This window comes from Haliotis cracherodii, unplaced genomic scaffold (genome assembly GCF_022045235.1).
Source record: "Haliotis cracherodii isolate W230 unplaced genomic scaffold, xgHalCrac1.p SCAF_4, whole genome shotgun sequence".
Lineage (NCBI taxonomy): Eukaryota > Metazoa > Mollusca > Gastropoda > Lepetellida > Haliotidae > Haliotis > Haliotis cracherodii.
The window spans coordinates 32,229,151-32,248,623 of NW_027266297.1; the positions used below are offsets into that span (position 1 = coordinate 32,229,151).

The window sequence follows — 19,473 nt, forward strand, 5'->3', positions numbered from 1 at the left end:
GTTGAATATGAGGAACAATTTATTCCCACTAGGTTTAAAAATATTTAAATATGTTCATGAAAACTGAAATTAATTCCACCAACTTATAAAAAGTAAACATTCTTTCAATGATCCTAACATTGTTTATTAACGACGCATCTTATGTTAAAAAGAATACCGTTCATAAATATTTATCTCCAAATTATACTAGATGCCCCTGTTGTATTGGACTACAGTCTCTCAACTGCTCTAGACCTTAGAGATCTTATAAATATACCCAGCGAGAGAGAGTCAGCGTTCATACTGGCTGAGAGGCGACCATGAGAGCTCGCTGAGATTTGTCCTGGTCGACTTGCGTTGCGTTTAGCTTTGGACGTCTGTCAATGTTCATATAGCCTAATATCTCCATCTTCGTGTCCGTATTTTAAATAAGGTTTCCGTTCGATCTCTGTTCATGACAAGCGATCTTCAGCTCGTCAGGAAACAAGCTCGTAACATTTGCTCTCATCATGACAGCAATATTTTATCAACAATAACGTGACGTCTTTCACCTTTCGCCATAACACTAGTACTTGCAGTTCGGTATTGTCAGTCGGGTGGACAGCTTACCTTGATATCGCCAGATAGTCTGTCGGTGAAGAGGTCAGCTACATTATCTCGACTGGCAGGTATTGAACTGTTTGTGGTTGCGTTTGGGCTAACAGTCTCATGTCATTAAAGATATGTCTTAAGCTATTTAAAATTGATTTAAATCAGACACAAAAACAAAATAAAATCTGATCTAGAGCAGATATATTTCTAAAAGTAGGTATTCAGGAACAGTCTAGTCTACTCTCTCAAAAACTCAGGCAAACCAAAATAAGACAATTCTCGAAGCCCACTATGAACAAATTTATATACTCTCTCCAAAACTCAGGCAAACCAAAATAAGACAATACTCGTAGCCCACTATGAACCCAATATATATATAGTAATAATTAAATAAGTGGAGTAAGATTGAAAACTGTGTTCAATCTTACTCCACTTATTTAATTATTACTGTATTGTGCCTGAGAGTTAGAACTTTACTGTGCTTTATTTATATATAGACAGACAGAATTTTATTCAGTAAAGAAGGCCACATGACCCATAGTTACAATATATTTTTGATGCGCTCTATTAGCTAATAAACCTCAATATAAATATAGAAACAGTCAGCATACTGACAGTGGTGGGATTATATAAAATGTTATATAAATCTGACAAACTAAGATTTTCCAGACACTTCAGTTAGTTGTTTTCTTTTCTTAGTACAGTGAACCCTGAAACATTTCAAATAGTGATAACTGTAAAAATACTAGACATCCCCTCTGATACTAAAAATGATATATAGAAATCTGGAGAAATAATATAAAATCTCACTTTGATCTGATGTACACAACATATTTATAGTAACAAATGATTTATTCTTTTTTCTCAACTCCTCTAGAAAAACCTTTCGGCTATCTTCATACCTAGGACATTGAAATATAATATGATTTTCATTCTCAAGAACATTAAAAAACAAAACAAATTGCTTCTTTATCCTCTTTAACACATTTACCTTTTCTAACATTCTGGATTCCAAATGAATTAAAACCACTTCTGAATTTAAACAACGCTCTTCTAAATTTAGTTACATTTATACAAACCACATATTTTTCACATTCTAACAAAGATTTAAATGAGGAATAAAAAACAAGCAATTTCATTTGTTCCACATCTGAATGCCAATCCTGTGTTGCACAATCCAACACTCTTTGCTTAAATATGTTTAGAAATAACTGCTCATCTCCCACTTCATGCGATACCCATACTACTCCAAAACCATAAAAACATAATAAATTTCTAACATGAGTGGCCCAATTAGGTTGTTTCCTATCACAACAACTTCTTAGCATTTGATAACACTGATATGGGTACCTACTTCTGGACATGGCGATAAGCCGTAACCAATATTTAATACATTTGACATAATATACAACTTTAAGTGGACGTCTGCCACATTCTCCATAGGCTACTGCATTTGGTAACTTATAAGAAATATTCAAAATAAATTTACAAAACTTTCTATGAACAATTTCTATACTCTCCCTCTCCATAAAACCCCATATTTCACTACCATATGTAGGAATTGGCATAATTTTCTTGTCAAAAATTTGAAATGAATTTTCCACTGGAATATCAAATTTCCTTATCAAAGACCTTACTGGGATTAATGCTTTACTAGCTTGCTCTGATAATACTTTACATGCTTTAGTCCAAACAAGCTTTGGTGTTACCATCAACCCCAAATATTTATAAAAACTTACAGTTTCCATTTTAACACCATTATATGTCCAATTCTCATATCTAGAAAGTTTACCTCCATTCTTAAAAACTATTATTTTTGACTTATCCATATTTAACTCCATTCCCCACTTAAAACAATAAACAGCAAGCTGATCTAATCGCTTTTGCAATCTAAGAGGGGTGTCTGCTACAAGAATGAGATCATCAGCAAAAAGGAGAGCAAGAATATTATACATTTCTTCGGATATAAATATACCATCATCAAAAGACTTGCTAATATAATCAACAAGCTCTTTAATGAATATGGAGAACAGCAGGGGACTTAATGTACATCCCTGGCGAACACCAACAGTACAAGAAAAATATTCTGATAATTTTCTACCACCATTGACTACAACAGCAGATTTCACATTATCATACATACTCTTGATAACATTATAAAATTGTCCATGTATACCATTTTGTAACAATAAAAATAATAACTTATCATGACTAACTCTATCAAAGGCTTTCTGAAAATCTATGAAGGCGCAATAAAATTTTCCCTTTTTGCGCGTTATGAATTTCTGAGCCATAGACTGTAAAATAAAAATGTTATCACAGGTGGAATGTTCACGTCTGAAACCACCCTGGTATTCACCGATAATTTGATGAGATTCAACAAAATACTCCAACCTAGAATTAAGTATTGATACAAAAATGTTACTCATGGAATTCAAAAGAAAGATGCCACGAAAATTATTGGGATCACTTACACTGCCCTTTTTAAACAAACGTATGATAATACTAGATGTCCAGGCTTCTGGAAACTGTCCGTTTCTCAATATCTGATTAAACAATAAAGTTAAAAAAGGGGTTAAGGTATTGACACCACATTTAAAAAACTCATTTGGGATACCATCATCCCCTGGAGATTTGTTTGAATTTAGATTTGTTATAGCTCTAGTTACTTCAGATGCTGTAAAATCTGCCGACAATATATCATCACTATTAGTACACATAAGGCAATCTGTAGCATCATGGACTGACACAACATCAACAACTGTCTCAGAAAATTCCTTATCAGCATAAACTTCCTGGTTCAACAGCTTACCCACATATCTGGCTCTATCTTATTAAAAGTTGCTTGTTTATTGGTGTATTTCTTAATAATTTTTTCCAAAATGTCTTAATATCTTTATTACCAGCTGCTTCGGTCAGATTATCACTGACCTTTTGTTTGAACAACTTTTGTTTCTTATTACATAAAGCTTTAAAACTTCTCTGAGCTTGCTTATACTGAAGAAAGTCCTTCTTGGTAGATGTTCTTCTTAAATCATTTAACAATCTATACTTAACCTTTTTAACATTTACACAATCTAAATCAAACCACTCTGGCTGCTTATATAATTTACAAATAAATGCCTTACTCTTCATTTCTGAACCACAACAACTCAATACCGCTACCAAATCACTGACTGCTGCATTAATATCAACATAAATATTTTGAGAAAAATCATTTAGTTTAATATAAACCTGTTCAGATGTCAAATTCTGTATATAACTAGAAGCCAGCTCTGGTTTCCATCTATACCTGACACGATCAGTACAGACCTTATTGTCCCTGTCATGGGAGGTAAAGGATACAATCGACATGTCTGCTGGGGGAAACTCAACACTGATAGAAAATAACAATGGTATATGATCTGACTCAGTCCGAGTCAATACCTCAAATTTCTAATAAATGGAAAAAGCCCATGACTAACACAGAAATAGTCTGGGGTACTACATCCAGTTGGGCCAACAAATGTAAAATCTCCCGAACTTTCTGAAAATCTTCCATTAACTATAATAATATCTTGGGTTTTACATAAATCTAATAGCTGTTTTCCATAGTTATTCATTATAGTGTCTTTATTCAACCTTCTAGCAGGACGAAGCCAGTTCTGCGTATAAACACTCTCATCCAGTGGAAGGAAATCTATGCTGTCATCTTCAATAATATCTGTATCTATTCCAGTCCTGGCATTCATGTCACCACACAGTATTATTTCCATATTGGTATATTCATACTTTAATGTAAATATCATACTATCCAAAAGTTCAATGCCCTGATCATTACTAGACGACTGCACAGGGGGTATGTACACACCTAATAATACAAGATATTTATGTCCATCAAAAAACGGCTTCTCTGAAATGAGACAGACGCTGTCAGCCCACTCAGAATGTATACTATGGAATAATACTGCAAGTAGCTGGGATAAATATATTGCCACTCCTCCACTAGAACGCCCTAAACACTTCCGCTTTTCTCTCACAGAATGAAAACACTGATAACCAAGAAAAATGTCAACAAAGTCATTTACATTTTTTGCCCAGGTCTCTGTTAAACAAAAAAAAGTCTAAATCACCGAAGACAGACATAAAGTCATTGTCACCCAGCTTGGTGTATAAACCCCTCACATTCCAAGTTAGAAACGTCCATTCCTTTATGAAATTTGTTGACTCTGTATCCGAAACGCTAGTGAGAGTATTAATATTCGGTCACGGCCTCCATCCTAGCTGCCATTGCCATGGATACTTGCCACAGTGGTGGAAATAGCAGCAGCATGATATATATATACACTCTCTCAAAAAAGAAACGCAACCCAAGTCTGAAAATGTTAGAAAGCCCCAAAAAGAAAAATGTTGATTGTAAATACAGTTTTTCTGATATGCACGGATACCATGTACACTGTTTATTAACGTAAGCGCCCAAACACATTAATGTTCGTGCACTAGGGCATTTTATTGTTACTTTTATCATAGTGAGCAAAATTTTCACGTGGCCCATGCCAAAAGCCTCATGCACGTGCAATTCATGGAAAGAGCAGTAGAAGTATGGGTTTATAAAAGCACGTGTTGATTAGCAATTCACTCTATCATTTTCACCGAAAGACAAGGTCGAATATGCCACGGTTGAGTGCTGCAGATCGAAATATCGCAATTTGTCGTATTGAGGCCGGACAAAGCTTTGGAAACGTTGCCTGGCACCTCAATATTCACAAAACAACGATTCCCTACTTTGGAGCCAATACATTCAGTGTCATGCAACTGAAGATCGCCCCAGAAGTGGTAGGCCAAGTGTTACCACACCACCTCAGGATCGATTCATCCGGGTCACCCACCTACGTAATCGGCTAGCCACACCTACCGTCATTGCAAGATAGGTGCCAGGTTTGAGAAGAGTGTCCGCACAAACAATTAGGAACCGTCTACGAGAGGCCGGTCTACGTGCAAGAAGACCACTTATTGGACCTGTTTTACGCCACGAACATCTACGCCAACGACTCAGGTGGTGCACCAACGTTCGGATATGGACCCTCAGAAACTGGAGGCGCGTCTGGTTTAGTGACGAATCACGTTTTCGTTTACAACGCCGTGACGGAAGACAGCGTGTCTTTAGAAGAGGAAACTAACGTTTTGGCCCGAAATGTGTTCGGCAGGTCGACAGTTTTGGTGGAGGGAGCGTCATGGTGTGGGGAGCCATGTCTTACAACCAAAGATCAGACTTGGTGATCATTTGTGGCAATTTGACAGCCCAGCGCTATATCAATGACGTTTTACAGCCTCATCTTCTGCCGATTATCGACCAACAGAGGGAGCTCTATCAACACGACAACGCCCAGCCGCACACTGTTCATGCAACAGTGAATTTTCTCCAGAATTCTAACGTCAACGTGTTACCATGGCCCTCCCGATCACCAGACATCAACACAATCGAACATCTTTTGGATTATCTGGATCGACGAGTACGTGCACGTACACCACCGCCCGAGACGTTGGATACACTATCCGTTGCACTGCAGGAGGAGTGGAGAGCAATCCCTCAGGAAAGAATCCGGCGTCTAATCCGTTCTGTTCCAAGGAGGTGCAATGCTGTGATCGCAGCTCGTGGCGCTCATACGAGGTACTGAGAAAGACGCCCCCTTGCGTCAAGTCAATCTTAGTGAGAGAACTGTCGAAGCCTGGACTTAAACTTACATAACTGTACTGCCACCATGCCAAATTTCATGTTGTTGTCTTTAATAATAAATGTGTTATAATAACTTGAATATTGAGATAAACATCTTGAAAATATAGGGGTTGCGTTTCCTATATATACACTCTCTCAAAAAAGAAACGCAACCCCTATATTTTCAAGATGTTTATCTCAATATTCAAGTTATTATAACACATTTATTATTAAACTTTTCACCACTATCTTGCCTTCTTCGTCCAATGATATCTGTTTCGGTAGATAATGGAGACACCTGTGAAAATCCGGTTTAGAATTGGCCACCTGCTTGTCGTAAAAGGCGACTAATAGAAACGGGTGGTCAGGCTCGATGGCTTTGTTGATGCATGTCATCGTCCCAATTGCGGGGATCGATGCTCATGGTATTAATCACTGGATTGTCTGGTCCAGACTCGATTATTTACAAAAGATGTCAATCCAACTAAGTTAAAGCTTTTGTTCATGTATCTAAAAAAAGTGAACCGTTACCGGATGTTTTTTTTATATATTAAAGTGACATTGGCCTTTCATGCATCTTTACCACAAAGAGCAGACAAAGAGGATGCGCAATATCATTGTGCTGCCTTAAATCTGATATCTATCCATTTCTTTGTCTTCAAGGGAGGTGGCTGGAAGGTGATACGTCCACATCCTGACTGTACATTGATTCCTTGTCGAGGTCTAGAAAAGCAAATTACTACACCACATTTAAGACTACTATTATACTATAACCTTATCTATTAAATGTAAAGTTACGTACGTTTGCAATAGCCCTTATTCGATTTCGTTGTGGCTCATATGATCTTTTTTTATTGAAACAGGCAGATATGTAAGTATTGCAAGAGAACATTGACTTTGTAGGATTTGTAGCACTGAAGATGAACATCACTTTTAATGTGTATGTCCAGTGTATAATGATTTAAGAGCAAACTATCTAAATAACTATTTCTACCACAAGCCACTTGGTAACACGTCTTGTAAATTAATGACACGTGATTGTACAGAAACTATGATAAATTTATCAATGCTCATTTATCATGCTATTAAACAAAGAAAATATATGAATTTGTAACAAGGCCCCGAGCATGTACTATAGGTCTTTGGCCTCATCAGTGCCATTAGTAAAGATTGATTGACTGTATATTTTATAGAGCAAAAGTTTGTATATCTCGTCCTGAAGTCTAATGATGAAAACATAGGTAACAGTCACCCATGCTTATGATGTTATGATGTCACCTCTTGCACTAATCCGGCTATTTAACGTGTATATAATTTCGGGTCATTTGAGAATTCCACACATTTATATGAATACTTGCCAAGATTTCTTGTCGGCGAAAAGACCACGACACTTTCAAGAATATTTTCTTTTGCGAATTTATTTTCATTAGTTGTACACTTAAACATGCAGACAACGACGTATGTCATTCTGTAAAATTAACATAATTAAATGACTGATCTGATTTCAGAACATACACATTAAACTTTATTTTCCATCGGTGGGACAGGGGGCGCTCTTCGTGAACACTTGGTTCAAAAAGACATGCTTAAGATGACATGCTTAAGATGATGACCCGTGACGATCCGGGGTAGAATAGGTCTTCAGCAAACCATGCCTGCCGTAACAGGCGACTATGCTTGTCGTAAAAGGCGAAGGGATCGGGTGATCAGGCTCGCTGACTTGTTTCATGCATGTGATCGTATCCCAATCGCGTGGTTTCGAAGCTCATGATATCAATCACTGTATTGTCTGATCCAAACTCGATTATTTACAGACCGCAGTCAAATAGCTTGAACAGTCCTGAGTGTTTGAAGTATTAAAGTATTAAATCCATTTTCGAAATCTCTTACTTTAAAGCAAAACCCAGTTGATTTATGTCCAATAACTGAACACAGTTCTGGTAAACATAAGGACACGTCACTGCGACTGCGTAAAACATATGTCATTCAGTCAAATTAACATAATTAAAGACTTTACAGATATGTGGGATTCATCAGGTAGTCTGTGGGACGTCGATTATTTCAATCCGGTGTCATATGCACTGTAACGCCATGGACGACTCGGTCACCCCTCTTTCATCTCCCAGCCAGAACAGCTCTTCGGGATCTCCACTGACATTGTCTGGAACTGGCTTCAGTCGGCCATTTGGGTTGCAACGTGTGCAGTCCTTGAACCACCATCCAGAGCCGTGAATTTGAGAACAGCTACCTGTTGGATTATCATCATTGTCTCTGTCATAAGTGCTGAATTTAGACCCCTTCAGTTCTGTCATTGTGTCATTCAGCTTGTTTTTTACGGATGTCGTGCTTGCATTATACTCGCGAAATGTCATTCTATAGCCATCACTTTCATCAGTTAGTTTGAAGTTTTTATAGTTGATTTGTCTCCATTTCGGACAGCATGGATAGGTGAGATGAACTATCCACTGACATATTACCCTGTCACTGATTGCTTTTATTTTTTCAAGGCCAAGCCAGTGGTCACGTGTGACCTCCCCAAAGCCTTCTCGGTAGTCTCGCCATGTCCTGTTGAAGTTGATACCATACTGCTGCTTCTGAAAGTAGGTTCTTCCTCCAAAAGTCATGTGGCAGAAGACTTCGAATGGTGGGGAAGAGGTATTAGGTTCGATGGTAAAGACACCCGTGCCTGTTGCTCCATTCCTGAACCCCTCGCTACAATCTGATAATGAAATAGTATTAGTAACACAATGACCAAGTAGTTTAAGCATACAGTGAAACACCCTGACGAATTCTAGAGTAACGACTAATTGGTCATGTCACTTAATCTCAATTAATCATTATTTAAAAAATATAATGTTGAGCTTTACAAAGATTCAAAGTGAGTTGACAAACTGTAAGAATATTACAAATACAATAACTGCATATGTGTTTGCCTGCCATACGTTACTGCTCCGACGGTCAGATACCAGATAAGTGCATCCACAGTGTACCATGATTAATATAGTGTCGGGTTGTGATTACACATATGGAAGGAGCGTTCAGCGTTTGTCTTTCCATTATTTTCGTCGTAAAATTAAGTTATCGAACCATACCATTACACTTATACATACAGACATTCACACATTGACATATATTCTCGAAACAAAGTAGGGGATAATGAATTATAATTGTTTTAATCGGTCGTCAGAAGAATATAAGTTTTGAAAAAAGGACTGCCCGAGATCGTTTTCGGAACCACAATCTAACGGCCAAACACACAAGAAACATTGCACGTGGACAGTACATTAGCAGTGGAGCATTATTGATTTTGACACTTCAGTATCGCAATGAACCATTTGTATTGTAGATTTTATATTATCCAAAATAACACGTGCTTTTTCAACTTTTTTGAATTGCAGTATCTGTGATCAGATTGGGAATGTCTACAACGTGAAGAACGTCTAAGGGCTATTGGCATGCTTCAAACTGGTAGAATGCAGCGAGACGTAGCCAATATTTTCAATGTGTCTCAGAACAGGTTTCTTTAGACACAAAATATAAATGTGTTCGGCTGTGAAAAGGTCGCTCTAGGCCAGCAACGTAAATCGAGAACCGAGTAATCAGGTACGAAGAAATCGAACCCAAATAGCCAATCAAATCGCAGTTCACTTGCGCCAGGCCACCGGAGTGCAAGTTAATGACCAGACGATAAGAAATCGTGTTGTACCACCGTTAACAATTCGACACATTCAAGCTGGACACCGTTAGGTGCGGTGGAAATCGCTGATGGCCTGGTGTAATGTTTTCAGATGAGTTCAAATTTCCTCTGGACTTTCTAGATAGGTATTGACGTGTCTGGAGGCGCCCTAACGAACGTCATGAGAACGGCAACGTAAGTCAACATGACAGGTTTGGGGCTTGGGCTGTAATGATATGGGCCGGGATCACCCTGGCTGCCAGAACGCCACTACATATTGTCCATGCAAGGGTCACTTGACAATACTACCGAAGCAACATACTGACGCCAATAACCACCTTATCTGTTTTCGTATTAAATCTGTGCAGGGTTGTCAGAAAATGTCCATAGGAGATTGAATGACAAGGGGCATGACTTCAACTTTCAATACACATGCAGTCGGAATCGTACAATGGAGCAGATAGCTCCTGATTATCGCAAGAGTTTGGTCGCTTCTATTTGCGATACGTCTAACACCTTATGTAAAGGGCTATGATGAATGCGGAGATATCCAATGTACAAATATAGGTCATGTTGATACTAAAATACGTTATACAATTGCTGAACATGATATTTTCAAGATATTTCACTTGGCATCACATGTGACACAACAGCTTCAAATGTGAAGATATGGTTATGCCAGGATTGAACAAAACATTTATCCGTTTTTTCATGTTTTATACTTAACATTGTTCATTCATTGATCCCTTCCAATCTCTTTCTTGATAAAATAAGCAAACTTATCAGTTTGCAATCAAATGTAATAAAACCGTCCACTTAATTCTGTGAACCCATTTTTGTCCAAAAACTATCCATACTGTGGCAGGTCTTGGTCAAAGGTTCCACATGCTTTGTACGTAAGTATATACTAAGGAATACTACAAGTATCAAGACACATAATGCAAATTATTTTTTAACAATTCAATCAAGTTTACCGTTATTAAGCCAGTAGAGTTTCCTTTGCTCAAAACCCATTTGTGTGTTTTGAAATCACAAACGTGGAGCTTAAAAGTATCATGACATACAATTTAACTAATTGTAAAAATATATTTTACTGTCAATAAAACAGCAAAGTCTGCCGTGTTAAAAAATCAGAAATTTATGCTGTCTATTGGCGTGGCTTGATGGTACCTTGGTAATTACTGATTTGTCTCTGAACTGACTGACTGACTGACTGACTGTCTGATAATCCCCGTTTGCAACTATATATAAAATGATATCCTTTACTTTGAAACTCAAAACAAGTTAGTGCATCGTTGAGTAACATAAGTAATGTCCAAAGGGGTGGTAAACCTAACTCAATCTCTCCTGTTAGTTTTGCATTTCTTTTCTCGATCCCTTGGGGGTTTATATCTTGTCTTTGGAAAGCAAACATCAAGAGCTTATCTGCATTTATATTAATACTTACCATACCAATACCGTTGGCAGTATCTTCCAGCAAAGCTGTCGGGACAAATACAAGAAACCTTTCTTGAATCTGACCAGTAGCCGCCGTTTTCACATGGTGGAGGAGGGTATGTCTGAAATATTGGAACTTGTCTCAGAACTACATAATGATTGGAGTCAAATGCAATCATGTTGGATAAGGAATCGCTCATTTGGTAAATCAAACCATAGGTGCTATGGCAAGATAATTTCCCTTTAAACGTTTTTATTCTGAATATATGCGCCTAAAAACGCAATGCCTTCTTTGATAAACATCTAAGATACCATCGAGATGCCATACCTTCTCCGATAAATGCATACAAAGATACCAACGCTGAACGTCCGTTTCACATGACTGGAGAGGGAATGTCAGACACAAGAGGAGTGCTGAGTATATTTCCTCTTAGTATATTTTCCCTCTATAAATACAGAGAATCTACTACACAGGTGAGCGTTATATGCTGTTATTGATGAAAATTGTTACCAACGATAAACGGCCGTTTAACATGGTTGGAATAGGGGTATGTGTGGTGTTAGACACATGAGGTGTGCTGAGTATATTTCTCCGAAAGATATATAATTATAGAGAATCTACTTAACAGGGGTATGTTATATGTTGTTATTGATGAAAATGTCATATCATCATACCTTATTTCGTCCGTCTAACTTTTCATTTCGTAGACGACAACTTCAAAGAAAATGAATTATCAACGAATTATCTGTGGTCAATATCAAATGGTCATCTCAGTTTCTAATACCATAAATGTAGTTGACGTAACTTGCTTTGGGACCGTTTTGGCTTGTTTGGGCGAGGTCCTGTTCCTTTCGCCACAATGACCAAGATAGTTGGGGAACTAATTTGATAGAGTGAGTGATTGAGTGAGTGAGTGAGTGAGTGAGTGAGTGAGTGAGTGAGTTGGGTTTAACGCCGCTTTTAATAGTATTCCAGTTATATCGCGGCCTGTCAGCTTAATGTGGGAGGAAAGCCCGAATGATGCAGGTCTCAGACGTTTACCACTTCGGTGAAACCCACAAGCACGGGTATGGTGCTGACAAACCTAGAAACGTAATCGGGGCGAACCGGGATTCGAACCTAGAGTCATAGGTTTCTGGCGTGCCCAAGAGACGCAACTCTGCACAGCGAATCGCGGCGCCTTAGACGACTGTGCCACCCGTGTCCCCCTAACTTGATAGAGCTGATATCTTGGCTATCACCTTGAAAGAGAGAGAAGGCTGCTGAGTCCCTTGGTGTTTTTATTCTAGGCTACCCGTGAAGATTCCGGGGTAGAATAGGTCTTCAGCAACCCATGCTTGCCGTAAAAGGTGACTGTGCTTGTCGTAAGAGGCAACTAACGGGATCGGGTGGTCAGGTTCGCTGACTTGGTTGATGCATGTCATCGATCCCAAATGCATGGATTGATGCTCATGATATTAATCACTGGATTGTCTGGTCCAGACTCGATTATATACAGACCGCCGTCATATAGCTGGAATATTGCTGAGTGCGTCGTTAAACAACAAACCAACTAATCTTATTCTAGGCAGAGTAAAGCATCAGCCACTGTTAGTTACCCAATCTTGAAACTGTAATCCAAATATGCCAAATGGCTGGTGTATTAATTGCGATTATTACTTAGTTAGGTAGTACACTGACCACTTTATATTCTATATTTTCCTACCTAGATGAAAATCTATCAACTAGATGTTACAGCCTGGGGGAACCTATCATTGAAATATGACCACTATAATTATGGATTAGTTATAGTGAGTTTAGAACTATGACATATTCATTTAAGAGTCGATACCTTATTTAATAAAAGACGGAATAGTTTATCGTGCAATAAACACTGCACGGAGAATAAACCGTTTTTTTCACTGCAGTGTTTTTTTGTGCGATAAACCACGAGTCGTTTATTTCTCATGTGAGATGTCAAGACTCTTTATGATGATGAGGAATGTACAAACTTTAGAAATATTTACCCGTATTTTAATAATGATGACTCCCAACAGAATCCAACCTCGGCAATGTCCATTTTATGCACAGGTGGGTATTTTCCGCATATTTTCAGAACAGTCACGTCGATTACCTGTACCTTTTTTTACCAATGACGATTGTCATATCTCTCCCGCTTTTAAATGCGATCGTTCGTCTATCGCGTTTATCTGCGTCGCCCCACTACATCTATGGGGAACAATTCACTTGACACTCCCCCTCACAAATAACGTTGTCCAATATATGACATCATCAAGTTGCAAGCGCATGTTCGAATCTCCAGAAATGTCGCCTTGATAGAGCAATTTTTTTAACGTGAAATAAACCACACTTCGCTTTTGCGATTTCTCGCTTAGCTACCTTATATAATCAAATATAGCTGACCAACCTTTCTGAAGGAGACATCTGTGATGACCATGTCTTGTAACCCGGACATCTTTATGAGGCTACAAGTACCGTTCTCCACTGACAAGATGGTGGCCGCACAAGTATCAGACGAAGCACATTGTTTCAAACAGTCAAGAATAAAATCTCGACCCGCTGGAGATAATTTAACAGAAGGGGTAAACACTTTGGCAGTTGTCCCAAACGAGAGATGTGCGTTTAACATTAAGATACCAACAATTAACGTGAACGCAGTAGCGAGGGACATATTGCTGGCACAGTCACTCAACTCCAGTCTACATCTGATACTCATCAATCTCATCAATCCACCAAGACATCAAATCATACAAATAGTGCATCGTCGTCCTGGGAATCGAAGAATATCAATCAGAGCAATAGTCAATTGTTAAGGGACGTCTTTAATGTTCAAGATGTTCATGAAATCTTAATGGAGAGGCTTTATTGGTAACTAAAGTAAGACGATTTCTATGGATGAACGATTGGTAACCATTATAATTTTTGATGAACTGATTGGCATGGTATAGAGAAAAATTCACAGTCAATGTGTAAATCAATTAATAATGTATTTCTAATCAAGGAAGAAATCCAATTGTAAGACTTAAAGGTTACAAACTCGTATTTCATGATCGGTATTGCAAACACACAAAGCTAGTCACGATAATGTGTAATCAGAATGAGAATTGGAATTAATATAACACATTAACTTGGATAAGGACAAATAATAGCGTCTATACACCTTTGGTTACGGGTGCCTTTAAAAAACGCCCACGGCATGATGTTAGAGTTAACACAATGCGTCTTTGGAATTAAGAAATTCTGAAGTGAACAAGTCCGACAACAAGGTGAGGTAGATCGAAACAGTTTAACTTCCTGATGCAATTTTTCGGTGACAAAACCTTCAAATGAGGTTATTCCAATGTAGCAATAGTCCGTTCATTTGTGAATTAGGGATTGTGTACACCAATGTCCAGTCATCATCATTTGAAGAAGGTAGCTAGACTTGTATCCAGGTAAAGAACTACATGCAGTTGAAGTAAATGTTAATGTGTGGAATGAAAGTACAACATATGCTTATTTCTAAGATGCTCAAAAAATCAAATGCACCGATTGTACTTTACCCTTCGATAAAGTAAACTTTTTGAGTTACGTCATACTGGGCTGACGTCATGCCGCTGTTCCCCGTGATCTAACGTACCCTTGTTGTCATCGTTCTGTCCTTACAGTCAAGCAAGATGGCGTATCCACTTCGCTTACCGGTGATATAGTTTCTTTAACTTGTCGAATATTTGAATAATATTACCTGCGATGAAATAAGGCAAATTATATGAAAAGCCACCTTGTTACAAAAAATGAACGACGACAATGCTAAATAACTAGATCAAAACATGCAGACAACTGGTAACAAGAACAACATTTCTACAAATTAATTACTGCCACATAAATCCTGACCAGCACAAACACACATCCAAATTAACATGCGTAATGTTCATGTGGACAGAAGACAGTATCCAACAATATCAATTTCTCCATTTTTCGGGTGGCCTCAGCACTCTCTTTGCTGCTTATGTAAGTGCCTAAAACATAACGATTAATCTTGTTATAACTCCATGGCCAGTTCTAGTGAAAACATCGGATTTGCATCGAAAGTAACCTTTCCGCCTGTGTGATGTTCCACAAGTGATCGGGTGGCTTGGCTTTAATGAGTAAAGCTGTTACATTACGCCTCAGATATTGTCAAATACAAGAGATGAATCATTATTGTTCTTATTCAGGTCATACAGTTTTAAATATGCTCAATACATCCATTAATAATTTTGTTAAATGAATGCAATGTAGTTGCAGGAATTAATTTCTCGGCGAATGTATTTTCCCAAAAGAGGTTATAGGGTTATTTGATTTGCTTCACATTGCAAGGACAATATGTATCTCTACGAATAATGTACTGTAAGATTTCAACAATGTTGTGTATTTGTTTCTAAATAGGGAATATTTTAAGGTGAAAATTATAAATAGATTTCATCACTCGTGTTTTTTAATATAGGAAACTATCAACCTTGTCCCGTTACTCTGTATTTCCATCGCCAAAGTTTCGATTTATGTATCCCATATAAAACACTCGGGATGAATATCTGTGTTACTTTGCATATGCATGAATCATGTGACAGAGTGCCTTTAGGTAGTTTTGGGTTTGCAGAATCTATCACAATCAGAAAATAATGGTTTGAATTTTTTTCATTTGCGGGATAGCTTTTTCTTTGATGGATAAGTAACACAACAAGATAAAATTGCAACTGCTATACTATCACGCAGAATTACTTCTTTAACGGTTTAAATGATAACTAATGTTGTCTCTGGAAACTGAGAACAAAACCTTCTTTGAAGTTCCACCACAATTTTGCCTTTCACGCCAAAGGAAAGTTTCGGCGGATAATCGAGACTGGTTATTTTCTTACGTTTTATATTAATATGTTAGTGTAGACTTACGTCATATGCTCCACTTTAAAGAGTATTATCATTCAAGTTATGTTTCCCATAAACCGACTCTAAACGATCACGCGGTTAGCAAAAATCTGTAATCAATGAAACAACAAAAATATTGCCAAAGGCAGGACATGATAACATTGGTTCGTGCTTGTAGGTATGGTTTGGACATGAAGACCACCACGATTAATACCCCTAAGGCTATGGTGCTTTTCGCTTCTTAAACGAACATTTTACCTGAGTGGAACAATAATGACATACATGGAATATGTTTTGAAAGATGCACCTTTTCATTTCAGAATATTAAATATATTTCTATAAAATTTTATATGAAGCACAGTTTTTTCCGTTATTGGAATTCTAAAACCCAAATTACTTGACAATCACAATCACAATCACAATCGAAGTTAACATTGTTTGGAAACGAATAATTGTTAAAAATGGAAATGAATTATTGTTAACGATTATGTGCACGTGCTCTCATAAGTTTAAGTTTGCTTTCGATTCGTAATCAAACAATCTAGAGAGCTTGAAAATATGAAATCAAACAAATAGAAAGGGTTGTCATTGATGTTTCGCCTATGGCGGTCATGCACAATAAATACCGCCATGTTGACAGACGGAATTGTAAACTGCCTGGCAAAATAGTCTATACCCGTATGACTGACGATGGCTACAATTAAAACAGATATGACATGGTTATTTGATGGTTATGTATTTGATACGGGTATCACAGGCGACATTGCACCAATGATTGTCTCACAGCAGATGACATGCAGTTAGATTGTGTGTATTGATTAGGCCTATACTATAATATGAGATTCATGGACAATTTTACATCGCAGTTATTGCGATAATCACTATATTTACAAAGAAAATCCATTTATTTTTCTTCAACTGTTAATGTTGAATTAATACTATCTGTCTTTCACCTATGTGAAATAGGTTCACATATTTACTAATAAAACTAGAGGGGACAATAGTCTTTGTATTTAGTTGCGCTAACGAGTTTCATTGTACGCGAGTTGCAAGGAATCGATCAAGCCTTGAACACTATATAGTGTCATGCCTTGCTGAATAGTCCTCACATGTTCTTAAGAGTCCCTCATGATCTGACTTGTCCTCACATGATCCGACTTGTCCTCATATGATCTGAAGAGTCCTCACATGTTCTTCAGAGTCCTCACATGATCTGAAGAGTCTCTCATGGTCTGAATAGTCCTCACACGGTCCGAAGAGTCCGCACATATTCTGAATAGTCCTCACATGATCTGAAGAGTCAGCACATATTCTGAATAGTCCTCACATGATTTGAAGAGTCACCACATAGTCTGAAGAGTCTCTCATGGTCCGATGAGTCAGCACATTTTCTGAATGGTCCTCACATGATCTGAAGAGTCCTTAGATGTTCTGAAAAGTCCTCACATGGTCTGAAGATTCAACACATGGTCGGAAAGTCCTCTCATGTTCTTCGTACCATAGAAACAATAGCAATGTCATCAACGGTCTCACTTCACGGATATGCATTGTTTTGGTGCATCCTTTTCCTTACTTTGAAATGTTCAACGCCTCGAGTAACAATATTTCGTCAGGACACTTCGACGGATCAAGCATCAGGTCGTTCAGTGATGGGATTTCGAATTCTATTTAGATGCAGTCGACGCTGTTCTAAGTCTGACTCCTGCACACACCTCACCTATTCAACACAGCTATCACAGTGTCGGCTCGACAGTCGTCGTGGGCAAAGTGGATCCGATACATTTAACATTAAGTACGATAAGGTGAGCTTATTGGTCCTGTCTAAGGCTGCTTAATTCAACTTGTATTGTTTAATTTTAATTTATATATTTCTGAATGGTGATTAAAGTTTGAGATTAAGTGTATGAGCTGTCAAAATCGAGGTGTTATTTCTAACCGCTTTAATCTGCTTGTATCTCTGGCCATGATAATTGTAAACAATGTTTATAAGTTTATTTAAAGTATGGAACGTGTGTGGCGAAAAGATGTTTTCCGACCAGTACTCTAGGAACGATCAATTTATTTAAAATAGGGAACTTCTGTGGCGAAAAGATTTCTGACCTGTACTTTTCGAACGTTGTTTAACCATTTATCATTTTCAAAAGTGTCTGGTATTTGAATAAGAGCCTTGCCTGTATTTATGTCTGAGGGTAGTTGTATTCATGTCTTGACATCCAGTGACAAATACTTCAAGGGGACAATATTCAAGTAAAGCATATAAGAAGTTTTAAGGTAGACATGTTGAGGACATTTCCAAACTTGACGCAACAGTGACAAAAATTATGTCCGATGCGATTCTCTTATTTTATTTTAAATGATCTGATGCGATCTTCCTTTTGTTTTGTCGTTGTCAATGAAATACAAGCTTCGACACAGATTTTTCAAAATGGCAACAGTGCTGAAAAAGATCCACTGACTCTTGCAGATCCTTTAGCAAAATAAATGTGGATACGTTCCGATCTGCTCTGACTACAATAAGTGAACTGTTTGACTGCTCTCTTATCCATCAAGTATAAACTTCTCAAATATTATGGAATATAGGCTATGTTCATCACCAATTCCAAGTATAGCGAGCATCTGTTGTTAAAATAGCTAGCATGACGATCTTTGACAGACAGTGAGCCATATGTGACAAATATTTACAAAACTTTATCAAACATGTACTACTAAACTGTGAACACTCAATCAAGACAGAAATAGTATCTACGAGGCATTTCCGTCAATCCCAACAACACAGGATGTCGGAAGCTCCGACGTTCATCCGTTTGGCCCTCAATCTATTATGGTTCATACTCCAATGAACTCACACAAAATGAAAGGCAATTCTTGAATGTACGCAATCTCTTGCAAGACAAGTACATTTGTGAATGTTCGCTGGTTGGACTTTGCGTTCAACTCGAATGACTTTTACGAATGTATATTTTTCACATTATCAACCTACACAGCAAAACACATCTGATATTGATCAAATCCTTCACGAAATAATGTCTGTGCTCTAATGACAATGAATTTCATATTGACTGCGGTGTTTATGAATTCAATCGGGCGCTTCAAGTTAATTACATCTAAGAAAACAGTTATCCTGGAAGGATACACATAATGCGTAAAACATGTTTGACGAAGATCATTAAAGGTATTTTTAGTTTTAGAGTACCTTCTCGCCCGACAGAC

The 19,473-nt window shown here is 37.7% G+C and overlaps 1 protein-coding gene across 1 annotated transcript; it reads right to left on the bottom strand.

Annotated features, from left to right (window-relative positions):
• Window positions 1-8,337: 8,337 nt before the first annotated feature.
• Window positions 8,338-14,104, bottom strand: LOC139480487 (fibrinogen-like protein 1). Its single transcript, XM_071263574.1, has 3 exons — window positions 13,787-14,104; window positions 11,389-11,500; window positions 8,338-8,984 (listed from the first exon to the last, which is right to left on the bottom strand). Exons 1-3 carry the CDS (start codon window positions 14,102-14,104, stop codon window positions 8,338-8,340), a joined length of 1,077 nt encoding a protein of 358 aa, XP_071119675.1.
• Window positions 14,105-19,473: the final 5,369 nt, after the last annotated feature.